We start from the raw sequence: 23367 nt of genomic DNA on the forward strand, positions 1-23367 counted from the left end.
TGTCCTCTTTTTCCTGTAGTCCACAATCATCTCCTTTGTCCTGATCACATTGAGGGAGAGGTTGTTATCCTGGCACCACATGGCCAGATCTCTGACCTCCTCCCGATAGGCTATCTCGTTGTTGTCGGTGATCAGACCTACCACTGTTGTGTCATCGGCAAATGTAATGATGGTGTTGGAGTCATGCCTGGCCATGCAGTCATGGGTGAACAGCGAGTACAGGAGGGGACTGACCACGCACCCCTGGCGAGCTCCAGTGTTGAGGATCAGCGTGGCAGATGTGTTGCTACCTACGCTCATCACCTGGGGGCGGCCCGTCAGGAAGACCAGTTGCAGAGGGAGATGTTTAGTCCCAGGATCCTTAGCTTAGTGATGAGCTTTGAGGGCACTATGGTGTTGAACGCTGAGCTGTAGTCAATTAATAGTATTCTGACATAGGTGTTCCATTTGTCCAGGTGGGAAAGGGAAGTGGAGTGCAATAGAGACTGCATCATCTGTGGATCGGTTGGGGCAGTATGCAAATTGGAGTGGGTCTAGGGTTTCTGGGATGATGGTGTTGATGTGAGCCATGACCAGCCTTTCAAAGCACTTCATGGCTACAGACGTGAGTGCTACGGGTCGGTAGTCATTTAGGCAGGTTACCTTAGTGTTCTTGGGCACAGGCACTATGGTGGTCTGCTTAAAACATGTTGGTATTACAGACTCGGACAGGGAGAGGTTGAAAATATCAGCGAAGACACTTGCTAGTTGGTCAGTGCATGCTCGCAGTACATGTCCTGGTAATCTAACTGGCCCTGCGGCCTTGTGAATGTTGACCTGTCTAAAGGTCTTACTCACATCGGCTGCGGAGAGCGTGGTCACACAGTCTTCTGGTACAGCTGGTGTTCTCATGCATGTTTCAGCGTTATTTGCCTCGAAGTGAGCATAGAAGTAGTTTAGCTCGTCCGGTAGGCTCGTGTCACTGGGCAGCTCTCAGCTGTGCTTCCCTTTGTACTCTGTAATGGTTTGCAGACCTTGCCACATTCGACGAGCGTCAGAGCCGGTGTATTACGACTCGATCTTAGTCCTGTAATGACGCTTCACCTGTTTGATGGTTCATAGGAGCGCATAGCGGGATTTCTTATAAGCTTCCGGGTTAGAGTCCCGCTCTTTGAAAGCGGCAGCTTTAGCCTTTAGCTCAGTGCGGATGCTCCCTGTAATCCATGGCTTCTGGTTGGGGTATGTACGTACGGTCACTGAGGGGACGATGTCATCGATGATGTGCTTATTGATGAAGCCAATGACAGATGTGGTGTACTCCTCAATGCCATTGCAAGAAACCCGGAACATATTAGAGTCTGTGCTAGCAAAACAGTCTTGTAGCTTAGCATCTGCTTCATCTGACCACTTTTTTATTGATCTAGTCACCGGTGCTTCCTGCTTTAGTTTTTGCTTGTAAGCAGGAATCAGGAGGATGGAATTATAGTCAGATTTGCCAAATGGAGGGCGAGGGAGAGTTTTGTTTGCATCTAAATTAGCAACTTATATTTTTAACTTTAAACACGTTTTGTATGTTTTACTTCGTGGTTTATGTCCAGAATATTTGCAAATTATTATTACTACTATGAATTGCATATTTGTTTACATCGATTAGCTCTACTGTCTCCAGAGTCGGTACCCTGCTCGATACTCTACTCCACAGCCTAAACTCATCGACACATTTTTGAGATGTCCTGTGCTGTGCTAACGTTATCCAACTCCTAGTTTAGCAATGTTCTGTGTCTCCAAACTACATGCAATACTAGATAGCTAGCTATGTATACAACCACTAAAGTTGTACTAGGCGTTTCTGAGATACTTACGGTGAGCACCGTTGCAGGAGTGCATCTCAAGCAAAACTGGGACCAAGAGGTAAACAAATAGCTCGCCTGCGGACCAGCTCAATGACTGTATGCTTCAATTCCCAGATAGCTAACGTTATCTAGCCATGTGTCTTAGTAGAGTACAGTATTTCCCATGCAAAAGTCCGTTGCAACTTAGCTAGCTACATTGAGAAAGTTGTCGGAAGAAACATGACCTTTTGCTTAGCCTCTGCATGCTTTTCTGCTAGCAGACAGCTAACGGTAGCTAGCTAGCCACAGCACATCTAGCCATAATTTTAGACAGAGTAGAGAGAGAATCTTCGAGTGCTCGAGAAACGAATTCTGACCAAGGAGCTCAAGGCAGAGCACTACAGGAGAGAAGCAGGGCAGTAAGGGCTCCGACCAACCACAGGCATAACAACAACTACTTTGACAACAGCCTTCACAATTGTTATGTAGTGTAGCTATGGCTAATGTTCGTGTTAGAATATTGATAAAGCGATGTAGTACACCATAGTTTTCTTGCAAACTGGGCTGGGCTGTCTTTGTGCTAATGAGCACCCATGCCTTTTACAATAGATATATTTGTAGATTCTTTGGCCAATGATTTATCAATTACAGGTTTGGAGGAAAAGTAAACTAGCTGACACTGCAGAAGTCATTGCCACCCTTCTGGATAGCTATTGATTGTCACTGGTTTTGAAATACATGTAGGTCTATGCGTAGCATGCAGTTAGTTCCCTAAAGGTAGGCTATACATAGTGTTTAGTTAGGTAGTAGGTAATGTTATGTCCTTACACAATTATGACTCTTGACTCTCTGCACAGGATTAGAGTGTCTGACTCCACCTGGTGATGATGGAAAGCAGTGGTGAGCAGAGGGGCCAAGTGGAAGATGAGGCCATGTGCACCTCTGCCTCGGAGGGGCTGGAGGAGGGTGAGGTAGAGGGTGAGACGCTTCTCATCGTGGAGTCGGAAGACCAAGCCTCGGTGGATCTCTCGCACGAACAGAGTGGTGACTCGCTCAACAGCGATCTGGGGGAGGACGCCGAGGGTGGCTGGAACGAGGACATGGCCTTCTACTGCGACAAGTGCCACAAGTGGATCCCCATCGGTGAGAGGAAGGCCAGGCAGCCCCTGGGGGTGCACCGAAAGCAGGGAGGGAGAGTGACCTCTCCCTGTGACGGGGCGTCCTTCTTTCTCAATATCACATAACAATAGCAAATCACAACGATTTGGGCAGAGTATATTTTGCGCAGTTATTTCCTCAGTAATTTCAGTGGGTTTGGCCTTATCTGTCCATCCATAGATTTTAAAATGGGCTGCTGCTTTTCTCTATAAATTCGCACAAGTCAATATTTGGATGTCGTGTCCTGTTGCACCGTACATGCTTTTAAAATAAAGAATGAGAATGAAATGAACAGAATGCCTTGTCTCTTAGCGGTCTTTTTATTCTCATCCCCACCATTCAGCTCAGCTGCACGGAGAGCAACCCAGCTACCTGAAAGGAGACAACTTCTTTAAGTTCACCTGCTATGACTGTACAGAAGATGTCAAGGAGATCTTTGAGAGGATGAGACTCACCTGGCAACAGGTATATGTGCCACAATGTTTACAATAAAGAACTGATTTATAGTGCAGCTTACATAAGATAATAAGAACATGAATAGGGTCAAAAAGGAACGCCTTAATAAAAACATATGGGGCAAGATCCTTATCAACAGTATGAACAAGTATAAAATTGCATGGTATATTGCTGTAGACTTTATTTCAGTGATTATATTTGTTCTGGTCAACAGCACTCTGAAATGAGTACTGAACGAATGTCATTTTTAATTTTCCTGGTTTCATTGCAGTTTGGTGTGTTTTCTGTTTTATTTCAGGTGGTTATGTTGGCCATGTACAACCTTTCTTTGGAGGGCACGGGGCGTCAAGGCTACTTTAGATGGAAAGAGGACATCTGTGCCTTTATTGGGAGACACTGGACCTTCCTACTGGGCACCAGGTTAGAAAGAGAACAACATTAATTTGGTTGTCAGTTGGTAAGGTTTTGATAAGTTTGCATACAACCCTAAAAATTTAAACAGAAAACCTGATAATCGTTCAGTCAATTATCAGAATATCAAGAGCGGACAGATTTGGAACTTGACCCAGCCTTTGTGTAAAGAAGAGCTGTGTTTTAATTATTATTTTTAAGTCTGGTATTTTGTAAACGGTTAGTGTTTTTGACTTCTCACCTTCACCTGCAGAAAGAAGACTTCCACATGGTGGAGCACGGTGGCGGGCTGTTTGTCGGTGGGGAGCCCCACGTTCTTCCGCTCAGGGGCCCAGGAGTTTGGCGAGCCGGGCTGGTGGAAGCTGGTGCAGAACCGTCCACCCACCTTGCGCCCAGATGGAGACAAGTCCTCGGTGGCCTCCCTAAAATCTAAAGGTGAACTGCAGAACACTCATAAATAACCTTAAGTTTTCACATTTTCAGACACAACCAGAGGATTATTTTGTGATAAAGAAATTATAATAACGTCAGTGTGTTAAATAGACATATTTAGGAAAAGTCAAGGGAGGAAATGACTTTAAAAATGACAGGGATAAATTCACACTTCTATTGTTAGAGGTAGTTAACCCTAAACAGTTTGCAGAATTGTGCAAAGTCTGTTGTGTGAATCAATTTTATGTTTTTGAGGGATAACCAGCTACTGTTGTATAAAATTAATTCACCCCTCCAGGCGACTGTACATGCATGTGTTTTTGATTGAGCATTTAGAGCCCTTTTTGTTTAACAATTTGCTTAGCTGGCGTTTGTTACTTTCTCAGCTGCCTCCAAGCCAACCCTGGACCCCATCATCACGGTGGAAGGCTTACGGAAGCGCGTGGGCCGGAATCCGGTGGAAAGCGCCATGCAGCTGAAAGAAAAGCGCTCACGCACCCATGAGGCTAAGGACATCCGGCGGGCGCAGAAGGAGGCGGCGGGGTACATGGATCACAGCGCCTCCTCCACGGCTGTCAAGTTCAGCGGCCGTGGTGGCGGGCGGAGACCTGACTTGGTCCTGGAGAAAGGCGAGGTGGTGGACTTCTCCTCAATGAGCTCATCGGACCGAACGCCACTCACCAGCCCCTCGCCGTCGCTCTCTCCGGACTTCTCTGCACCCGGCACTCCCGCCTCCCACTCAGCCACGCCCAGTCTGCTGTCGGAGGCTGACCTCATCCCTGACGTCATGCCACCGATGGCGCTCTTTCACGGTAAGAAGTCATGGGTCCCCTTGATCTTGGACTTTTTAGTCCCGATAGAAAAGGCAAGATGAGAAATGGTGTCTGATAGCATTTAATGCCACAATGAACGTCAACAAAAACCGTCAACAATGAAGCAATAGTCCAAGATGCATTCCATGCCACTATCAATTGATTTCTATGATATACCGTATCTGTCTGTAGTGCTATAGGAATGAATGACTCAAGTGGTATTTAATTAGTTGAAATGATCAGTGAATGGCTGGAGATCTCACAGAATGTATCGTTAATATTTCCCCTTTACGATTTGAAACCAAAGATGACGAGGAGCTGGACGGCGAAGGCGTCATCGATCCCGGTATCGAGTACATCCCCTCACTCAGTATGTCGCTGGGCACTGGCGCCCTTGTCGTTCGCAAGAAGTTGCGGCCTGGGGTGGCAGGGGCGCACATCAAGCAGGAAGCAGAGAGTGACGACGAGGAGGGCCGCGGCCGGGATGATGATGAAGACGACGAGAGGCGGGGGCGCTGCAAAGGCCAATCCAATGTGGTCAGGGGGGCGCGGGGTGGCGGGGAGAGGAGGAGGGGGGCCTTAACAGAGAAGGGGAAGGGTTCCCCCCCTTCAGAGCCCCAGTTTGCCCCCCTCAGCCTGTATGAGGAGCGTGTGCTGCTGCGGCGCCTGGAGGCTTGTCCGCAAGCGCTGGCGGTGACTGCGCAGGCCAAGCGGCTACACAGGAAGCTACTGGTGAGGAAGGCCAAGCGCCAGAGAGGGCTCCCCCTGCTGGACATCGACCAGGTGGTCAGCGCCACCCTCAGTCTGGTGGGAGGGTTGTACGGGTCCCAGGAGGGGGGACAGGGCCGCTACGAGGGCTCCGGCGCGGGGAAGTACCGCACCACCAGCCAGGACCTCCGAATCCTCGACCGCTTCCAGGTACACCTTCACTACCACAAGCACAGATGTCAAATTTGTGCACAGATCACACACACATACACAAATGTATGCACTCTGTACTGTTGGTCGCTTTGGATAAAAACTCTGCTACGTGACATTTATGATTAAATTCCGATTTGTTATGAGTGGTCACGAACGAGAGGAATGGTTTGAATATTTCCAAACACATTACATCACATGCGTGATACGTCTTTTGCTTAAATCACACGTCTATGGAATGCATTTGATCCCTTTAGACAACGGCGTCCAGCAGAAGAGGGTACCACCAGCCCACAGTGTCGTTCTGGCACCGCCTCATGGGCTCCGACGCCAGTGTAGACCAAGGCATCAAGAGCCCGTACACCTCCCGCACCCTTAAACCCTTCATAAGGTATGCCACACGCCCTTACCTCCTTCATGAGGCACACCACATGCAGCCTTTATACCCCTAATATGGTAAGAGACATTTGTGACCAACTGACCTATGACATTAACCTGTAATTAAACTCTGATACTCAAGGTGAGGTATAACAATCACAGCATGGAAGGAATCAATATTATTGTGCCATTTTTATCTGTTACGTGCAGTATGTAGCCCTGCTGAACGTGGCCAATATCTTTGTTACATTCAGATTGAAATAAATTGTGAAGAATAATCATTCCTCTCTGACACATAAATTAAGAAATCATGTTGGCTCTTTTCATGGCATTTATTTTCTCTCCCATCTCCTTGGTTATATTCACTAGACACCAAATAAATAAATAAAAATTGACTGAAACAGAGTGACTATTTGAACTTCTCCAATAAGAAACTCTCGTTTTGGTTGCGAAATGTTTTCCATTGCAAAACGTTTTGCTATGGTGTGCACTAATGAATCCATCACCAGGAGGGACTATGAGAACAAGCCTATGAAGCTGAAGCTGTTGGCGGAGATCCGTGCCTACCCCCACAGGAAGGACCCCTGCTGGGTCACCAAGCCAGAGGCCCCCATCGACTACTGTTACGTCAGGCCCAACCACATCCCCTCTGTTAACTCCATGTGCCACGACATCTTCTGGCCAGGTCAAATCAAATTTATTTGTCACATACACATGGTTAGCAGATGTTAATGTGAGTGTAGTGAAATGCTTGTGCTTCTAGTTCCAACAATGCAGTAATAACCAATGAGTAATCTAACCTAACAATTCCAAAACTACTACCTTATACACACAAGTGTAAAGGAATAAAGAATATGTACATAAAGATATATGAATGAGTGATGGTACAGAACTGCATAGGCAAGATGCAGTAGATGGTATCGAGTACAGTATATACATATGAGATGAGTAATGTAGGGTATGTAAACAAAGTTGCATAGTTTAAAGTGGCTAGTGATACATGTATTACATAAAGATGCAGTAGATGATATAGAGTACAGTATATACATATACATATGAGATGAGTAATGTAGGGTATGTAAACATTATATTAAGTAGCATTGTTTAAAGTGGCTAGTGATATATTTTACATCAATTTCCATTATTAAAGTGGCTGGAGTTGAGTCAGTGTGTTGGCAGAAGCCACTCAATGTTAGTGGTGGCTGTTTAACAGTCTGATGGCCTTGAAATATAAGCTGTTTTTCAGTCTCTCGGTCCCTGCATTGATGCACCTGTACTGACCTCGCGTTCTGGATGATAGGAGACTGAACAGGGCCATACTATCACATTTGTATTTTTCTTGATAATTTTTACATGTAAGACTGGGAACGTAAAAGGGACATTTAAGATGTTCCAGACCTCAAAAGTGTGCTAGTGTCGAGTTATATTCCCGGCCATCCGTTGTGTAGATCCAGCTATATGCCTCAATTCCAAATGAATGGAAAAGATGAGCACCATCTAATTTCCTGATTTTAGTCCGTGCTTATCTTTTCCATTCATTTGGGGTTGAGGCATATTTCCCTCAGTTTTAGATTGATGGCTGATTTTCTCTCTGGCTCTCCTATCAGGTGTGGATCTCTCTGAGTGTCTCCAGTACCCAGACTTCAGCGTAGTGGTCCTTTATAAGAAGGTGGTGATCGGCTTTGGGTTCATGGTGCCGGATGTGAAGTACAACGAGGCCTACATCTCCTTCCTGCTGGTGCATCCCGAGTGGAGGAGGGCTGGGATCGCTACATTCATGATCTACCATCTCATTCAGGTATGGTAAGAAAATGGTAAAAACAACAATATTACAGTTTCAAGCAGCAATGAAAGGGGCACTATACTAGCGTCTGCATAAAGTGGTTAAGTGCAGCTTTAATAGTCTCTAAGCCACATTGTATAGAGCCATATTGCCATCATATACACGTCATTGTAAGACACTGAGTGTACAAAACATTAGGAACACCTGCACTTTCTATGACAGACTGACCAGTTGAAAGCTAAGATCCCTTAAGGATGTCACCTGTTAAATCTACTTCAATCAGTGTAGATGAAGAGGAGGAGACAGGTTAAGGAATCATTTTTAAGCCTTGAGACAATTACGACATTGATTGTGTATGTATGCCATTCAGAGGGTGAATGGGCAAGACAAAAAATGTAAGTGCCTTTGAACGGGGTATGGTAAGTAGGTGCCAGGCGCACCGATTTGAGTCTGTCAAGAACTGCAATGCTGCTGGGTTTTTCACACTCAACAGTTTCCCATGTGTGTGTCAAGGATGGTCCACCACCCGAAGGACATACAGGCAACTTGACACAACATTGAACCATTGAAGTCGACATGGGCCAGCATCCCTGTGGAACACTTTCAACACCTCGAAGAGTCCATGCCCTGACAAATTGAGGTTTTTCTGAGGGCAAAGGGGGTGCAACTCAATATTAGGAATGTGTTTTGTACACTGTGTAAAGTCACTGTACTGGTGGTTAGTGCTTTTTAGACCAGGGACTAACTTGACCCTACGGCTACATTAGAATTAGTCGAGTCAGCTAGAAATAACTATAAAGAAATAACCATGAAAGTCACTTAAATTGTTTGGATCGATCTACAACAGCACAGGTTAAGTGGTTGAAAGCAAGGTTCTCTTTCCCCCACAGACCTGCATGGGAAAAGACGTCACTCTACACGTCTCGGCCAGTAACCCCGCCATGCTCCTATACCAGAAGTTTGGCTTCAAGACTGAGGAGTACATATTGGACTTTTACGACAAATACTACCCGCTGGACAGCAAGGAGTGCCGACACGCCTTCTTCCTGCGGCTACGACGGTGAGACAGGAAACGGGACAGGCCAGTATTCAGGCCATACAAATATAATTACTAGAATGGACATTCCCATGTAAGTTAACGTTCCATTGGTGAACTGGTATCCATATTGAGTGTACTAGACAAATTGTCGTTGTATGTGGAGCTTTGTCATCTCCCGTCTGGATTACTGCAACTCGCTGTTGGCTGGGCTCCCTGCCTGTGCCATTAAACCCCTTCAACTCATCCAGAACGCCGCAGCCCGTCTGGTGTTCAACCTTCCCGAGTTCTCTCACGTCACCCCGCTCCTCCGTTCTCTCCACTGGCTTCCAGTTGAAGCTCGCATCCGCTACAAGACCATGGTGCTTGCCTACGGAGCTGTGAGGGGAACGGCACCTCAGTACCTCCAGGCTCTGATCAGGCCCTACACCCAAACAAGGGCACTGCGTTCATCCACCTCTGGCCTGCTCGCCTCCCTACCACTGAGGAAGTACAGCTCCCGCTCAGCCCAGTCAAAACTGTTCGCTGCTCTGGCACCCCAATGGTGGAACAAACTCCCTCACGACGCCAGGACAGCGGAGTCAATCACCACCTTCCGGAGACACCTGAAACCCCACCTCTTTAAGGAATACCTAGGATAGGATAAGTAATCCTTCTCACCCCCCTTTAAGATTTAGATGCACTATTGTAAAGTGACTGTTCCACTGGATGTCATAAGGTGAATGCACCAATTTGTAAGTCGCTCTGGATAAGAGCGTCTGCTAAATGACTCAAATGTAATGTAATGTTTGTCTGTTGTAGTGTTTATATTTCTATACAGGCAACCAGTCAGAAGGAGGAAAAAATACATCTGGAAATGCCTGTGCTATTCAGTGTATCCATTTTATGTTACACCGTTTCTTTGTGGTCATTATATTTGTGAGAACCTATGGTGAGGTAGGTGTATTTTTGTTGATGCACAAAAGAGACTGAAGGACGGTAATTTTGTAATTTTGTACACTTGCATTTCTGAATAATTCTGCAGTCCAAATGGCAATTATATAAAGAAAAATATCACTCACATTGCAAATTCTGTCTTCATTTGCTTGCTGGAATATAATGTACAGTGAGATCCAAAAGTATTTGGACAGTGACAAATTCTTTGTTGTTTTGGTTCTGTACTCCAGCACTTTGGATTTGAAATGATACAATGACTGAGGTTAAAGTGTAGACTGTCAGCTTTAATTTGAGGGTATTGTCATCCATATTGGGTGAACCGTGTAGAAATTACAGTACCAATTTGACTCCATAATACTAACGCAATTGACAGTGAAAAGGATGCCTGTACAGAATAAAAAAGTATACTGCAAAAAATGTTGCAAAGCAATACATTTTTTGTCCTGAATACAAAGTATTATGATTGGGGAAAATACAATACAAAACATGACTGAGTAGCACTCTCCATATTTTTAAGCATAGTGGTGGCTGCATCATGTTATGGGTATGCTTGTTATCATTACAGACTGGGGAGTTTCAAGGAAGAAAAAAAATGGACTGAAGCTAAAGGTAAAATCCTAGAGGAAAAACTTGGTTCAGTCTGCTTTCCACCAGACACTGGGAGATGAATTTACCTTTCAGGACAATAAGCTAAAACACAAGACCAAATTTACACTGAAGTTACTTACCAAGAAGAGAGTGGCTGTTCCTGAATGACAAGAGTTACAGTTTTGACTTAGATATGCTTGAAAATGGTTGTCTTACAATGACCAACAACCAATTTAACAGAGCTTGAAGACATCTATAAAGAATAATGGGAAAATATTGTACAATGCAGGAGTGCAAAGTTCTTAGACTTACCCAGAAATATTCCAAGCAGTAATTGCTGCCAAATGTGATTCTAACATGTATTGACTTAGGGGTGTGAATACTTATGTAAATGAGATACTTCTGATTCTAAAAACATGTTTTCACTTTGTCATTGAGGTATTGTTTTTAGGTGGGTAAGAGAGAACAATTATGTGAATCCATTTTAAGTTCAGGGTGTAAGACAACAGAATTAGGAATAAGTCAAGGGGTATGAATACTTTCTGATTATGTGAATTTGTCCAAATACTTTTGGTTCCCTAAACTGGGGGGGACTATGTACAAAAAGTGCTGTAATTTCTATGGATGAGAATACCCTAAAATTAAAGCTGACCATCTGTACTTTAACCTCATAGTTATTGTTTAATTTCAAAGTTCTGGAGTACAGAGCCAAAACTATGGAGGTACATTTGTGTCTTTTTGTCTAGATCAAAACTTTTTTACATTTTCAATCAGAAATAATTATTCTGAAAGCAAAAACGAGGCTTCAAAAGTAAAAAAATTAAAATACAATTTGCAAAAAACGTTATGCGTTTTATTCCCCCCAAAATATTGAGAACAAAAAATGTATTTGAAACCAAAACTCCAATTTCATTTCGCTATCAACCATCCTCCATTTTGCTAGCAGTGCATCTTTTTTTTAGTTTGATTAAACTTTTTGTTGATTGAAACACTAGATTTTTTTCTTTCTTTTCACTTTTGACCCCACAGCTGTGGGTGGGCTTTAGTGGGAGGGGTGGATGATGGTTCTCCATTGGTCAGCCATTTTTTGGAGTGTCAGTTTGGCTACAACCAATACTGCACTTAGAACATCTTGCCTTCTCCAGATGGAATTGGCATGGCACTCTGACCACCCAAAACAGCCTAGAGAGAAAAAAAACCTATGGTAGCACCTTGACTTCTCAAAAAATGAAATCTTACACGGAATCCAAACTGGGTGCGCCATTGTGCATAAATGTATTTTGTCCCCCCACACCAAACGCGATCATGACACACAGGTTAAAATATCAAAACAAACTCTGAACCAATTACCTTAATTTGGGGACAGATTGAAAAGCATTAAACCTTTATGGCAATTTAGCTAGCTAATTTGTACTATTTACCTAGCTTGCTGTTGCTAGCTAATTTGTCCTGGGATATAAATATTGAGTTGTTATTTTACCTGAAATGCACAAGGTTCTCTACTCTGACAATTAATCCACACATAAAACGGTCATCCGAATCATTTCTAGTAATCTCTTTTTCTAGGCTTTTTTTTCTCTTGACTTTATATTGCGATTGGCAACTTTCATAAATTAGGTGCATTAACCGCCACCGACCTTGTTCGTCTTTCAGTCACCCACGTGGGTATAACCAATGAGGAGATGGCACGTGGGTACCTGCTTCTATAAACTAATGAGGAGATGGGAGAGGCAGGACTTGCAGCGCACTCTGCATCAGAAATAGAACTGACTTCTATTTTAGCACATGGCAAAGCAGACACTCGTTCGCGAGCAGTGTGGCTGCAATAATTGAATCATATAGATTTCTAAATTGATTTTGCAACACGAGCTGTGTAGTCAGCCTGTAATGTGTACAATCACAACATGTAGGCCTACTATATCTGATCATGCACAAGACTCACTATGTCTATCACAGGGTGGGTGCTGGAGAGCTACTGGATGTGCAGGCTTTTGTTCTGAGCCCCTCACTAACACCACTGATTCAAGTAGGCCAAACTGAAACCATGACTAGATAATTATTTGAAACATGTGTGTTAGTGATGGGATGGAACAAAAGCCTGCAGAGCCAGTGGCTATGTACTAGTAATAGTAGTAATAGTAGGAGCGGAATGGGAGAAACCTGGTTGTATAAACTCCGCATGGTAGGCCACGCTCTGAGAGAGATACTTCCTTGAATGTAAGTGTGATATTCAACTATAAAATATTTGGAGTGTAGTTACATTAAGCTGGCCGTCTGTATTATATTATACAATAACTAAAGTATACAGTATATGTTTTATTGTTTCATAAACCGGATAGGTGCAGTGAAATATGTTGTTTTATAGGGTCAGCCATAGTACTACGGCGCCCCTGGAGTAAATTAGGATTAAGTACCTTGCTCAAGGGCACATCAGCAGATTTTTCATCTTGTCGTCTCGGATATTCAAACCAGGCAGCAACCTTTTGGTTACTGGCCCAATGCTCTAACCGCTAGGCTATCATAAATCTCGTATCTTTCACAAACTAATGTGACTGAATTGAGAAGTGCGTTTACCCAATTGAACTTGGTTACATATAAACTCAGCAACAAAAAATAAACGTCCTCTCACTGTCAACTGCGTTTATTTTCAGCAAACTTAATGTGTAAATATTTGTATGACCATAAGATTCAACAACTGAGACATAAACTGAACAAGTTCTGCAGACGTGACTAACAGAAATGGAATAATGTGTCCCTGAACAAAGGGGGGGGGGTTCAAAATCAAAAGTAACAGTCAGTATCGGATGTGGCCACCAGCTGCATTAAGTACTGCAGTGCATCTCCTCCTCATGGACTACACCGGATTTGCCAGTTCTTGCTGTGAGATGTTACCCCACTCTTCCACCAAGGCACCAGCAAGTTCCCGGAAAGGCCCTAGCCCTCACCCTCCGATCCAACAGGTCCCAGACGTGCTCAATGGGGTTGAGATCCGGGCTCTTCGCTGTGTTTAAGACGGATAAATTGTTTAAAAAAAACCTGATATAGCTGATTTGAAAAGTTTCCGCTGATGTTACAAAACAGATGCGATGCAGCAACGGAGAAACATAACGTTACTCATTAGCAATCACCACAGCCAATGGTAGGATTCACGACGTTTTCATTGTTTATTCTCAACTTGTATTATATTAGCTATCATCTTGCTATTCCGGAAATACCTGGAAAACGTTGAATGCCCGCGCCATAGAAATGTAATCCACTGCGTTCTATGCATGTTTTTCCTTATAATAAACCATTGTCAAATAATATGTGTTATTGTTACAAAATGAACCAAATCCCTCACTAAATACTAAAATACTGATGACAATAAGCTTAGGAAAGAAATCAAATTATAAATGAATTGAACTACTACAGTGAAAGGTATTTTCTACGTTTTTAAAAGGCAATTTCCGGGCTTCTATATAGCCACCCAAATGCGATTTGGACTCAGAGTCACATGTTCAATTGTTGATGAATTGCATTGCTAGCTAGCTGACGTTACCTATATAATATTGTACAACTCTCCACGATGGCGGATGTAAAGAAAGTAAAGAAAGAATCCACAGATCCCGTAGACATTGAAAACAGGTTTGTCGCTGTCAAGAAGTCCCTAGCATAGGCTAGCTCGCATTTTCACTTGCTCAAATGGGATACATCTGGCCAACTAACACTAGCTAGCAAGACATAGACCAAGGGACTTAGATACTTTAAAATCTGCCTTATAAAACTAAACAAATCTGCTAAAGAAGGCCTTTCAATTCATTCAGAAGTTTGACAATGACAGTTTGATGTATAGTGAGCTAACTAACGTAACTGTACAGTCGTGGCCAAAAGTTTTGAGAATGACACAAATATTAATTTTCACAAAGTCTGCTGCCTCAGTGTCTTTAGATATTTTTGTCAGATGTTACTATGGAATACTGAAGTATAATTACAAGCATTTCATAAGTGTTAAAGGCTTTTATTGACAATTACATGAAGTTGATGCAAAGAGTCAATATTTGCAGTGTTGACCCTTCTTTTTCAAGACCTCTGCAATCCACCCAGGCACGCTGTCAATTAACTTCTGGGCCACATCCTGACTGATGGCAGCCCATTCTTGCATAATCAATGTTTGGAGTTTGTCAGAATTTGTGGGGTTTTGTTTGTCCACCCGCCTCTTGAGGATTGACCACAAGTTCTCAATGGGCCTGGGGAGTTTCCTGGCCATGGACCCAAAATATCGATGTTTTGTTCCCCGAGCCACTTAGTTCGCAATAAAATGCTAATTAATTACTTAAAAATCATAAAATGTTATTTTCTGGATTTGTGTTTTAGATTCCATCTCTCACAGTTGAAGTGTACCTATGCCATCATACAAACTGAAGCAGCAGACTTTGAAAATGTATATTTGTGTCATTCTCAAAACTTTTGGCCACGACTGTGTAATACATGAACTAGCTACTGCAATGAGCTTCATCTACTAGTTAGACAAGCTACCTAGCTACATCAATCATAATTTATGAGTAAGCAGTAAGACATTTATAGATTAATTTAGCGTAAATCTGATGTCCTGACTATCTAGGTTGTTAACTAAAGTTAATGTAATGTTATATTATACCCTGATATTTTAAAGGATAAAGGCGCTCTGTCAACAGTTCCCTCATGGAATAACAGACCAGGTGATCCAGAATGACATGCCTAATTTGGAGGCTCAACAGAGAGCCATGGCCATCAACAGACTACTGTCATTGGTAAGTGGCACAGGTGTGGCCTGGGTGCCAGTCCGTTTCTGCTCTCTTAACGACTCCTTATGTAATTGTCATGCCAAACATGTTTGGCTTGACAATGAGAAAGGCGTTGACAAGGTCACAAACAGAGGAGTTGGTGATCTCACTGTCATGGGTACGTTGAGTAGATTTGTACATTAGGGTTGGGCAATATCAGCCTTTGTTCCATCGTGATTATGTACTTAGAACATGCCTACAACTTAAATTAGTGTATTTTTGGAAGTGGCAACTTTTTAGGACAATTTCTTAGGCTATAGGCTAAAAAATATATATTTTTTAAATGGGTAGACACGGGTTAGTTAAGGAGTGTGCATTAGCCAATAGGAATATTTAAAGAGGCAGCCAGTGGATCTGGATCAAATGGAAGGACCCTTGCTGGGCTATAACTTCATGACCCCCCCACCCCCACCTGTAAACCCAATTCAGATCCCTCCAACTTGAGGAGGGCATATGAGGTATGCGGTCAGCTGTATGGCTGGCTCAGGGAAGAGGACGCCCCTGCCTTGCATAGTCCCGTGGGACATCTTAATTGAGCATGGGTCACAAGCTAAGGCTTGATCACCCTTTAGCTGGCCACCTCTGATGAGGGTGTTTTGTGATTAAAGGCCGAAACACCCGCTGATTCGAAGGCACACTACTGAGGATGTGTCCCAAAAATTGACATCTTACCCCAGTCTAAGACATAAACCTCCCATACCACTCTGTCAACATCACTGCAAATCTCATGCGAGTGCATTCCATCTATTGGCACAATGGACAGTTTTTAACATCTCGTCCCGTGTTTTATGATTCTATAGGCAGTTTACTCAGAATGTCCACCAATGCGCTTTCCTGCTGAGGGCTGCCTGACTGCACTTTACTGCCAGTCAAGTTGAAATAGATTAGGCTATCGTCTGTCACATCACAATGTTGTGATGACGACCAATGACGATAACTGTCAATTATCCTCAATAAATGATACTGTCATAATATGCATTGAATGATAATGTTGTCATGACCTCATGTTCATGTTGGTCAGTAACAAAAACATAAGGGTAAAGAACATGATGCATGATAGATCCATGTGTTCATTAATGATCAAATTTTCCAAACATTGGCTCAATAGTTCTGGTTGACAGTGCAATGCTGAGGATGGGAATGTTGTAACCAAGTTGAATTATGTGCACACAGGGTCAGTTGGACCTTCTACGAAACAGCTCAGGACTTCTATACCGCATGAAGGATGCTCAGACAGCAAGGTAAATGTCAGCATGGTCGTTAAACATTTAACAATGTTTTTTTTAAGGAAGCCTTTAGGAAGGACTTTTATTTCTGGATGATTGGGAACTTTAACTGTGTTTTATTATGTCCCAAAGTAAAATGAAAGGCTCCGACAATCAAGAGAAGCTGGTCTATCAGGTCATTGAGGATGCAGGAAACAAAGGTAGGAATTTCAGAGGCGTCCTGTCCAGACAACCCCTAGCCCCTACACCCTTAGGTAGCCTACTTGGGTAGAGCAGACGGAATTGGATAGGTATAAGCAAATGCTTCACCTTTCCCTCTGATAGGCTAGGTGACATTTTCCGCATATTGTTTACATCTATCCAATCCTCTCAGATCTACTCAAGTGATAGGGGGTAAGAGATGGGTGTTGTCTTTGGATGGGGCCATCAAGTCCATTCAAACCTGGCCAGCTCACCCAGTTCACACTTGACACTTCACAGTATCCACCACCACAACATTATTTTCTGTTATTGTATTTCTTTGTGAAATGGTCTTACCATTTGTATATTCATGAACTGTCCTCTTGCTTTCACACAGGGATCTGGAGTAGGGACATTAGATATAAGAGCAACCTTCCTCTGACAGAGATCAACAAGATCCTCAAGAACCTAGAGAGCAAGAAGCTGATCAAGGCTGTGAAATCAGTGGCTGTGAGTCAAGCTCCAAACACTAAAATATTCTAAAATACATGTTTTAAAAACCACAGATATGGTTGAATCAAGAAAAGTACCACTTAATAATATGAATGCATCAGCAGTCATGCTATACAAACTCTCAAGTGTTTAGTCTCACTTATAATGAGTTATTGTTGTTTGTCCAGGCGTCAAAGAAGAAGGTTTACATGCTATACAACCTGCAGCCAGACCGCTCGGTGACTGGGGGAGCCTGGTACAGTGACCAGGACTTTGAGTCTGAGTTTGTGGAGGTTCTCAATCAGCAGTGTTTCAAATTCCTTCAGAGTAAGGTGAAGGGTCCACTGAATGGGAGTGGGACAAATGTCTTACAATGGACAAGTCACAGAAATTAAAAGGGTGTGTTCTGTAGTGTAACTGTTTGGAAATAAGTTACTAATTAACTGATATGAGCACATCAATGTTGGGAACAGTGTGAAGCATGCTTCAATCTAATAGATTATGCCATAAAGAAAATCTACACGGCTTCTGGGGCACTAGCATTTGTTTTGGAATGCACGCTAAAATTCTTCCAATTCTAAATGCAGGGCTTGTTGACATAGCCAGAAACAACTCTGTTTCCTAGTTATAGGCTATCTGGTAACCAAGAGTTTATTAGGACATAATTTCTATGGTCATGTTGGTTTGTTTGTCACCCTCTAGGCAGAGGTGGCGAGGGACAGCAAGCAGAACCCCATGGTGCAAAGAAACAGCTCCTTCGCCACCTCTCACGAAGTGTGGAAGTACATTTGTGAACTCGGCATCAGCAAGGTGAGATTGCTGCTGGCAACATTTTGTTCGGTTTTGACCGCAATTTTTTCACAGTTTTTGCCGATAACGGCCAAAGTTGTCAAGATCAGGGTGGAATCCTCCACTGGTTGGTGAGGACTGGGGCATAATTGTCCACATTACTATTTTCACACTATTGACCAAACATAGCTGTACTGTCTGCACTGGCCTGGTTATGAATCTGCCATAGTTGCAGGTAATGGGCTGGAAAGGTCCATGCGAAAAGAAAATATCTGAGCAAACAAAGTATTGTAACGACCCTGGGTTTATAAGCGTGGATATCGATCCTGCCGCTCGAGCATGCTTTTGCGGCGCTGGACTTTGGACTAGAAGGTTGCGGGTTCGAGACCTGCTCCCTGCTGTTTCATTACAGTATGGTTGGTACTCTGTACAAATAAGGTGAAAATGGTACAATGTGAGGGGTCAAATGTAACAACTGTCAGCATACAGTTGCTATGTACAGTTGAAGTCGGAAGGTTTTACATACACCTTTGTCAAATACATTTAAACTCAGTTTTTCACAATTCCTGACATTTAATTCTAGTAAAAATTCCTTGTCTTAGGTCAGTTAGGATCACCATTTAATTTTAAGAATGTGAAATGTCAGAATAATAGTAGAGTGATTTATTTCAGCTTTTATTTCTTTCATCACATTCCCAGTGGGTCAGAAGTTTACATCACAGCAATCACTGCCTCATTGCCTGTATCCACTATGGAGCCGCTGTCAAACGACCACCCCTCATCACTGTCAAACGCTCCCTAAAACACTTCTGTGAGCAGGCCTTTCTAATCGACCTGGCCCGGGTATCCTGGAAGGACATTGACCTCATCCCGTCAGTTGAGGATGCCTGGTCATTCCTTAAAAGTAACTTCCTCACCATTTTAGATAAGCATGCTCCGTTCAAAAAATGCAGAACTTAGAACAGATAAAGCCCTTGGTTCACTCCAGACCTGACTGTCCTCGACCAGCACAAAAACATCCTGTGGCGGACTGCAATAGCATCGAATAGTCCCCGCGATATGCAACTGTTCAGGGAAGTCGGGAACCAATACACGCAGTCAGTCAGGAAAGCTAAGGCCAGCTTCTTCAGGCAGAAGTTTGCATCCTGTAGCTCCAACTCCAAAAAGTTCTGGGACACTGTGAAGTCCATGGAGAACAAGAGCACCTCCTCCCAGCTGCCCACTGCACTGAGGCTAGGTAACACGGTCACCACCGATAAATCCATGATTATCGAATACTTCAACAAGCATGTCTCAACGGCTGGCCATGCCTTCCACCTGGCTACTCCTACCTCGGCCAACAGCTCCCCCCCCGCAGCTCCTCGCCCAAGCCTCTCCAGGTTCTCCTTTACCCAAATCCAGATAGCAGATGTTCTGAAAGAGCTGCAAAACCTGGACCCATATAAATCAGCTGGGTTTGACAATCTGGACCCTCTATTTCTGAAACTATCCACCGCCATTGTCGCAACCCCTATTACCAGCCTGTTCAACCTCTCTTTCGTGTCGTCTGAGATTCCCAAGGATTGGACAGCTGCCGCAGTCATCCCCCTCTTCAAAGGGGGAGACACCCTGGACCCAAACTGTTACAGACCTATATCCATTCTGCCCTGCCTATCTAAGGTCTTCGTAAGCCAAGTCAACGAACAGGTCACTGACCATCTCGAATCCCATCGTACCTTCTCCGCTGTGCAATCTGGTTTCCGAGCTGGTCACGGGTGCACCTCAGCCACACTCAAGGTACTAAACGTTGCCAGACCCACTGGCTCCAGGTCATCTACAAGGCCATGCTAGGTAAAGCTCCGCCTTATCTCAGTTCACTGGTCACGATGGCAACACCCATCCGTAGCACGCGCTCCAGCAGGTGTATCTCACTCATCATCCCTAAAGCCAACACCTCACCTCATACTCTGCTGCCTGTGACTGGAACGAATTGCAAAAATCGCTGAAGTTGGAGACTTTTATCTCCCTCACCAACTTCAAACATCAGCTATCTGAGTAGCTAACCGATCGCTGCAGCTGTACATAGTCTATTGGTAAATAGCCCACCCATTTTCACCTACCTTATCCCCACAGTTTTTATTTATTTACTTTTCTGCTCTTTTGCACACCAATATCTCTACCTGTACATGATCATCTTATCATTTATCACTCCAGTGTTAATCTGCAATATTGTAATTATTCGCCTATCTCCTCATGCCTTTTGCACACATTGTATATAGACTCCCTTTTTTTCTACTGTGTTATTGACTTGTTAATTGTTTACTCCATGTGTAACTCTGTGTTGTCTGTTCACACTGCTATGCTTTATCTTAGCCAGGTCGCAGTTGCAAATGAGAACTTGTTCTCAACTAGCCTACCTGGTTAAATAATGGTGAAATAAAAAATACATACACTCAATTAGTATTTGGTAGCATTGCCTTTCAATTGTTTAACGTGGGTCAAACATTTTGGGTAGCCTTCCACAAGCTTCCCACAACAAGTTGGGTGAATTTTGGCCCATTCCTCCTGACAGAGCTGGTGTAACTGAGTCAGGTTTGTAGGCCTCATTGCTCGCACACGCTTTTTCAGTTCTGCCCACAACTTTTCTGTAGGATTGAGGTCAGGGCTTTGTGATGGTCACTCCAATACCTTGACCTTGTTGTCCTTAAGCCATTTTGCCACAACTTTGGATGTATGCTTGGGGTCATTGTCCATTTGGAAGACCCAATTGCGACCACATAATTTTCCTGACTCATGATGCCATCTATTTTGTGAAGTGCACCAGTCCCTCCTGCAGTAAAGCACCCCCACAACATGATGCTGCCACCCCCGTGCTTCACGGTTGGGTTGGTGTTCTCCAGGCCTGCAAGCCTCCCCCTTTTTCCTCCAAACATAAGGGTGGTCATTATGGCCAAACAGTTCCATTTTTGTTTCATCAGACCAGAGGACATTTTTCCAAAAAGTACCATCTTTGTCCCTATGTGCAGTTCCAAACTGTAGTCTGGCTTTTTTATGGCGGTTTTGGAGCAGTGGCTTCTTTCTTGCTGAGCGGCCTTTCAGGTTATGCCGATATAGCTCTTGTTTTACTGTGGATATAGATACTTTTGTACCTGTTTCCTCCAGCATCTTCACAAGGTCCTTTGCTGTTGTTCTGGGAATGATTTGCACGTTTCGCACCAAAGTACGTTCATCTCTAGGAGACAGAACGCGTCTCCTTCCTGAGCGGTATGACGGCTGCGTGGTCCCATGGTGTTTATACTTGCATACTATTGTTGTACAGATGAACGTGGTACCTTCAGGCATTTGTAAATTGCTCCCAATGATGAACCACACTTGTGGAGGACTACAATTTATTTTTTTAAGGTCTTGGCTGATTTTTATTTTATTTTCCCATGATGTCAATCAAAGAGGCACTGAGTTTGAAGGTAGACCTTAAAATACATCCACAGGTACACCTCCAATTGACTCAAATTATGTCAATTAGCCTATCAGAAGCTTCTAAAGCCATGACATCATTTTCTGGAATTTTCCAAACTGTTTAAAGGCACAGTCAACTTAGTGTATGTAAACTTCTGGAATTGTGATATAGTCAATTATAAGTTAAATAATCTCTGTAAACTATTGTTGGAAAAATGACTTGTCATGCACAAAGTAGATGTTCTAACCGACTTGCCAAAACTATCGTTTGTTAACAAGAAATTTGTGTTGGTTGAAAAACGAGTTTTAATGACTCCAACCTAAGTGTATGTAAACTTCCGACTTCAACTGTATTTCCTATGGAGGCTGTAAGTCTGAATATTGCACTTTGTGCAGGTGGACCTGTCTATGGAGGACATTGAGACTATTCTGAACACGCTCATCTACGACGGCAAGGTGGAGATGACCATCATCGCGGCCAAGGAGGGCACTGTGGGCAGTGTGGACGGCCAGATGAAGCTGTACAGAGGGGTCAACCCCATCATCCAGCCCACAGGCCTGGTCAAGACGCCCTGTGGCCTCTGTCCGGTGAGCCCCCCTTCACAGGCAATAGCAGCCAAGTGGCTCCGTTTCAATATCCATAACAGCGTATCACTTGGTATTAAACATTGCAATCGGGATATACACACAGGGTACAAAACATTAGGAACACCGACTGACCAGGTAAAAGCTATGATCCCTTATTGATGTGACTTGTTAAATTCACCTCAATCAGTGTCAATGAAAGGGAGGAGACAGGTAAAAGAAGGATTTCCAAGCCTTGAGACAATTGAGACATGGATTGTGTATGTGTGCCATTCAGAGGGTAAATGGGCAAGACAAAATATTAAGAGCCTTTGAACGGGTTATGGTAGTAGGTGCCAGGGCGCACTGGTTTGTGTCAAGAACTGCAACACTGCTAGGTTTTTCATGCTCAACAGTTTCTTGTGTGTATCAAGAATGGTCCACCACCCAAAGGACATCTTGACAACTGGGAAAGCATTGGAATCAACATGGCTCTCTGTGGAATGCTTTTGACACCTTGTAGAGTCAATGACCAGATTGAGGCTGTTCTGAGGGCAAAAGGGGGGTGCAACAATATTAGGAAGGTGTTCGAATTAAAAGCACCAGCCACTTTATCAGTTGACAAAGCTTCAGAGACACGTGTAGATAACACATAAACACACATGCCCTGTATAGTTTGGCCGTAAGTGGTATGCTAGTGTGGATATTGGAGAGCCCAGTCACTCGTCAAATACTAGAAAGGCATGTTTTTGACCTAGGGCTGGGCAGAGTGAAAGAAAGAAAGGAGACCTGCAGATTTCTGACCCGAAGTGTTTTACCAATTCTATTCAAAGTACTTCACCTGTAGCCAGATAGCCAGCAGGAAGTGCTAGAAAAGGGGAGAGTAAGTATTATGTAGGTTTGCTAGTGCAGGATTCTTCCAGGAGTGTACATTTATTTATGTCTCTTCTCTTAGGTGTTTGATGACTGTCACGAAGGAGGTGAGATATCCCCCTCTAACTGTGTGTATATGGCAGAGTGGCTGAACTTTTGACCAGTTACTTGGCTTGTATAGTTTCTCTGTGGAGAAAATTTCATGTATAGTTTTTTTTCTAGCAACCTTTGATGCATCTGAATATATTTTTTCTTTATACAGGGCTTAATAAATATTTTAAGACGGA

The 23367-nt window shown here is 43.6% G+C and overlaps 1 protein-coding gene across 4 annotated transcripts; it reads left to right on the forward strand.

Annotated features, from left to right (window-relative positions):
- Positions 1-1336: 1336 nt before the first annotated feature.
- On the forward strand, positions 1337-23367 carry LOC124015868 (DNA-directed RNA polymerase III subunit RPC6-like). Of its 4 annotated transcripts, XM_046331344.1 has the most exons (18): positions 1337-1890; positions 2669-2954; positions 3313-3434; positions 3724-3845; positions 4090-4271; positions 4655-5080; positions 5388-5998; positions 6256-6389; positions 6886-7061; positions 7984-8174; positions 15393-15488; positions 16695-16762; positions 16880-16947; positions 17325-17437; positions 17608-17751; positions 18122-18229; positions 22040-22231; positions 23163-23367. In XM_046331344.1, the coding sequence occupies exons 2-18, from the start codon at positions 2696-2698 to the stop codon at positions 23238-23240; spliced, it is 3090 nt and encodes a 1029-aa protein (XP_046187300.1). In that variant the 5' UTR covers positions 1337-1890; positions 2669-2695; the 3' UTR covers positions 23241-23367. The 4 variants fall into 4 exon arrangements, 3 of the variants coding, with proteins under 3 accessions (XP_046187300.1, XP_046187301.1, XP_046187302.1); XR_006835245.1 differs by lacking the exon at positions 23163-23367 and having other exon boundaries at positions 17608-17818; positions 22040-22055; XM_046331345.1 differs by lacking the exons at positions 15393-15488; positions 16695-16762; positions 16880-16947; ... (3 more) ...; positions 22040-22231; positions 23163-23367 and adding an exon at positions 9050-9489 and having other exon boundaries at positions 1356-1890.

This window comes from Oncorhynchus gorbuscha, linkage group LG26 (genome assembly GCF_021184085.1).
Source record: "Oncorhynchus gorbuscha isolate QuinsamMale2020 ecotype Even-year linkage group LG26, OgorEven_v1.0, whole genome shotgun sequence".
In the NCBI taxonomy this organism is placed as follows: Eukaryota; Metazoa; Chordata; class Actinopteri; order Salmoniformes; family Salmonidae; genus Oncorhynchus; species Oncorhynchus gorbuscha.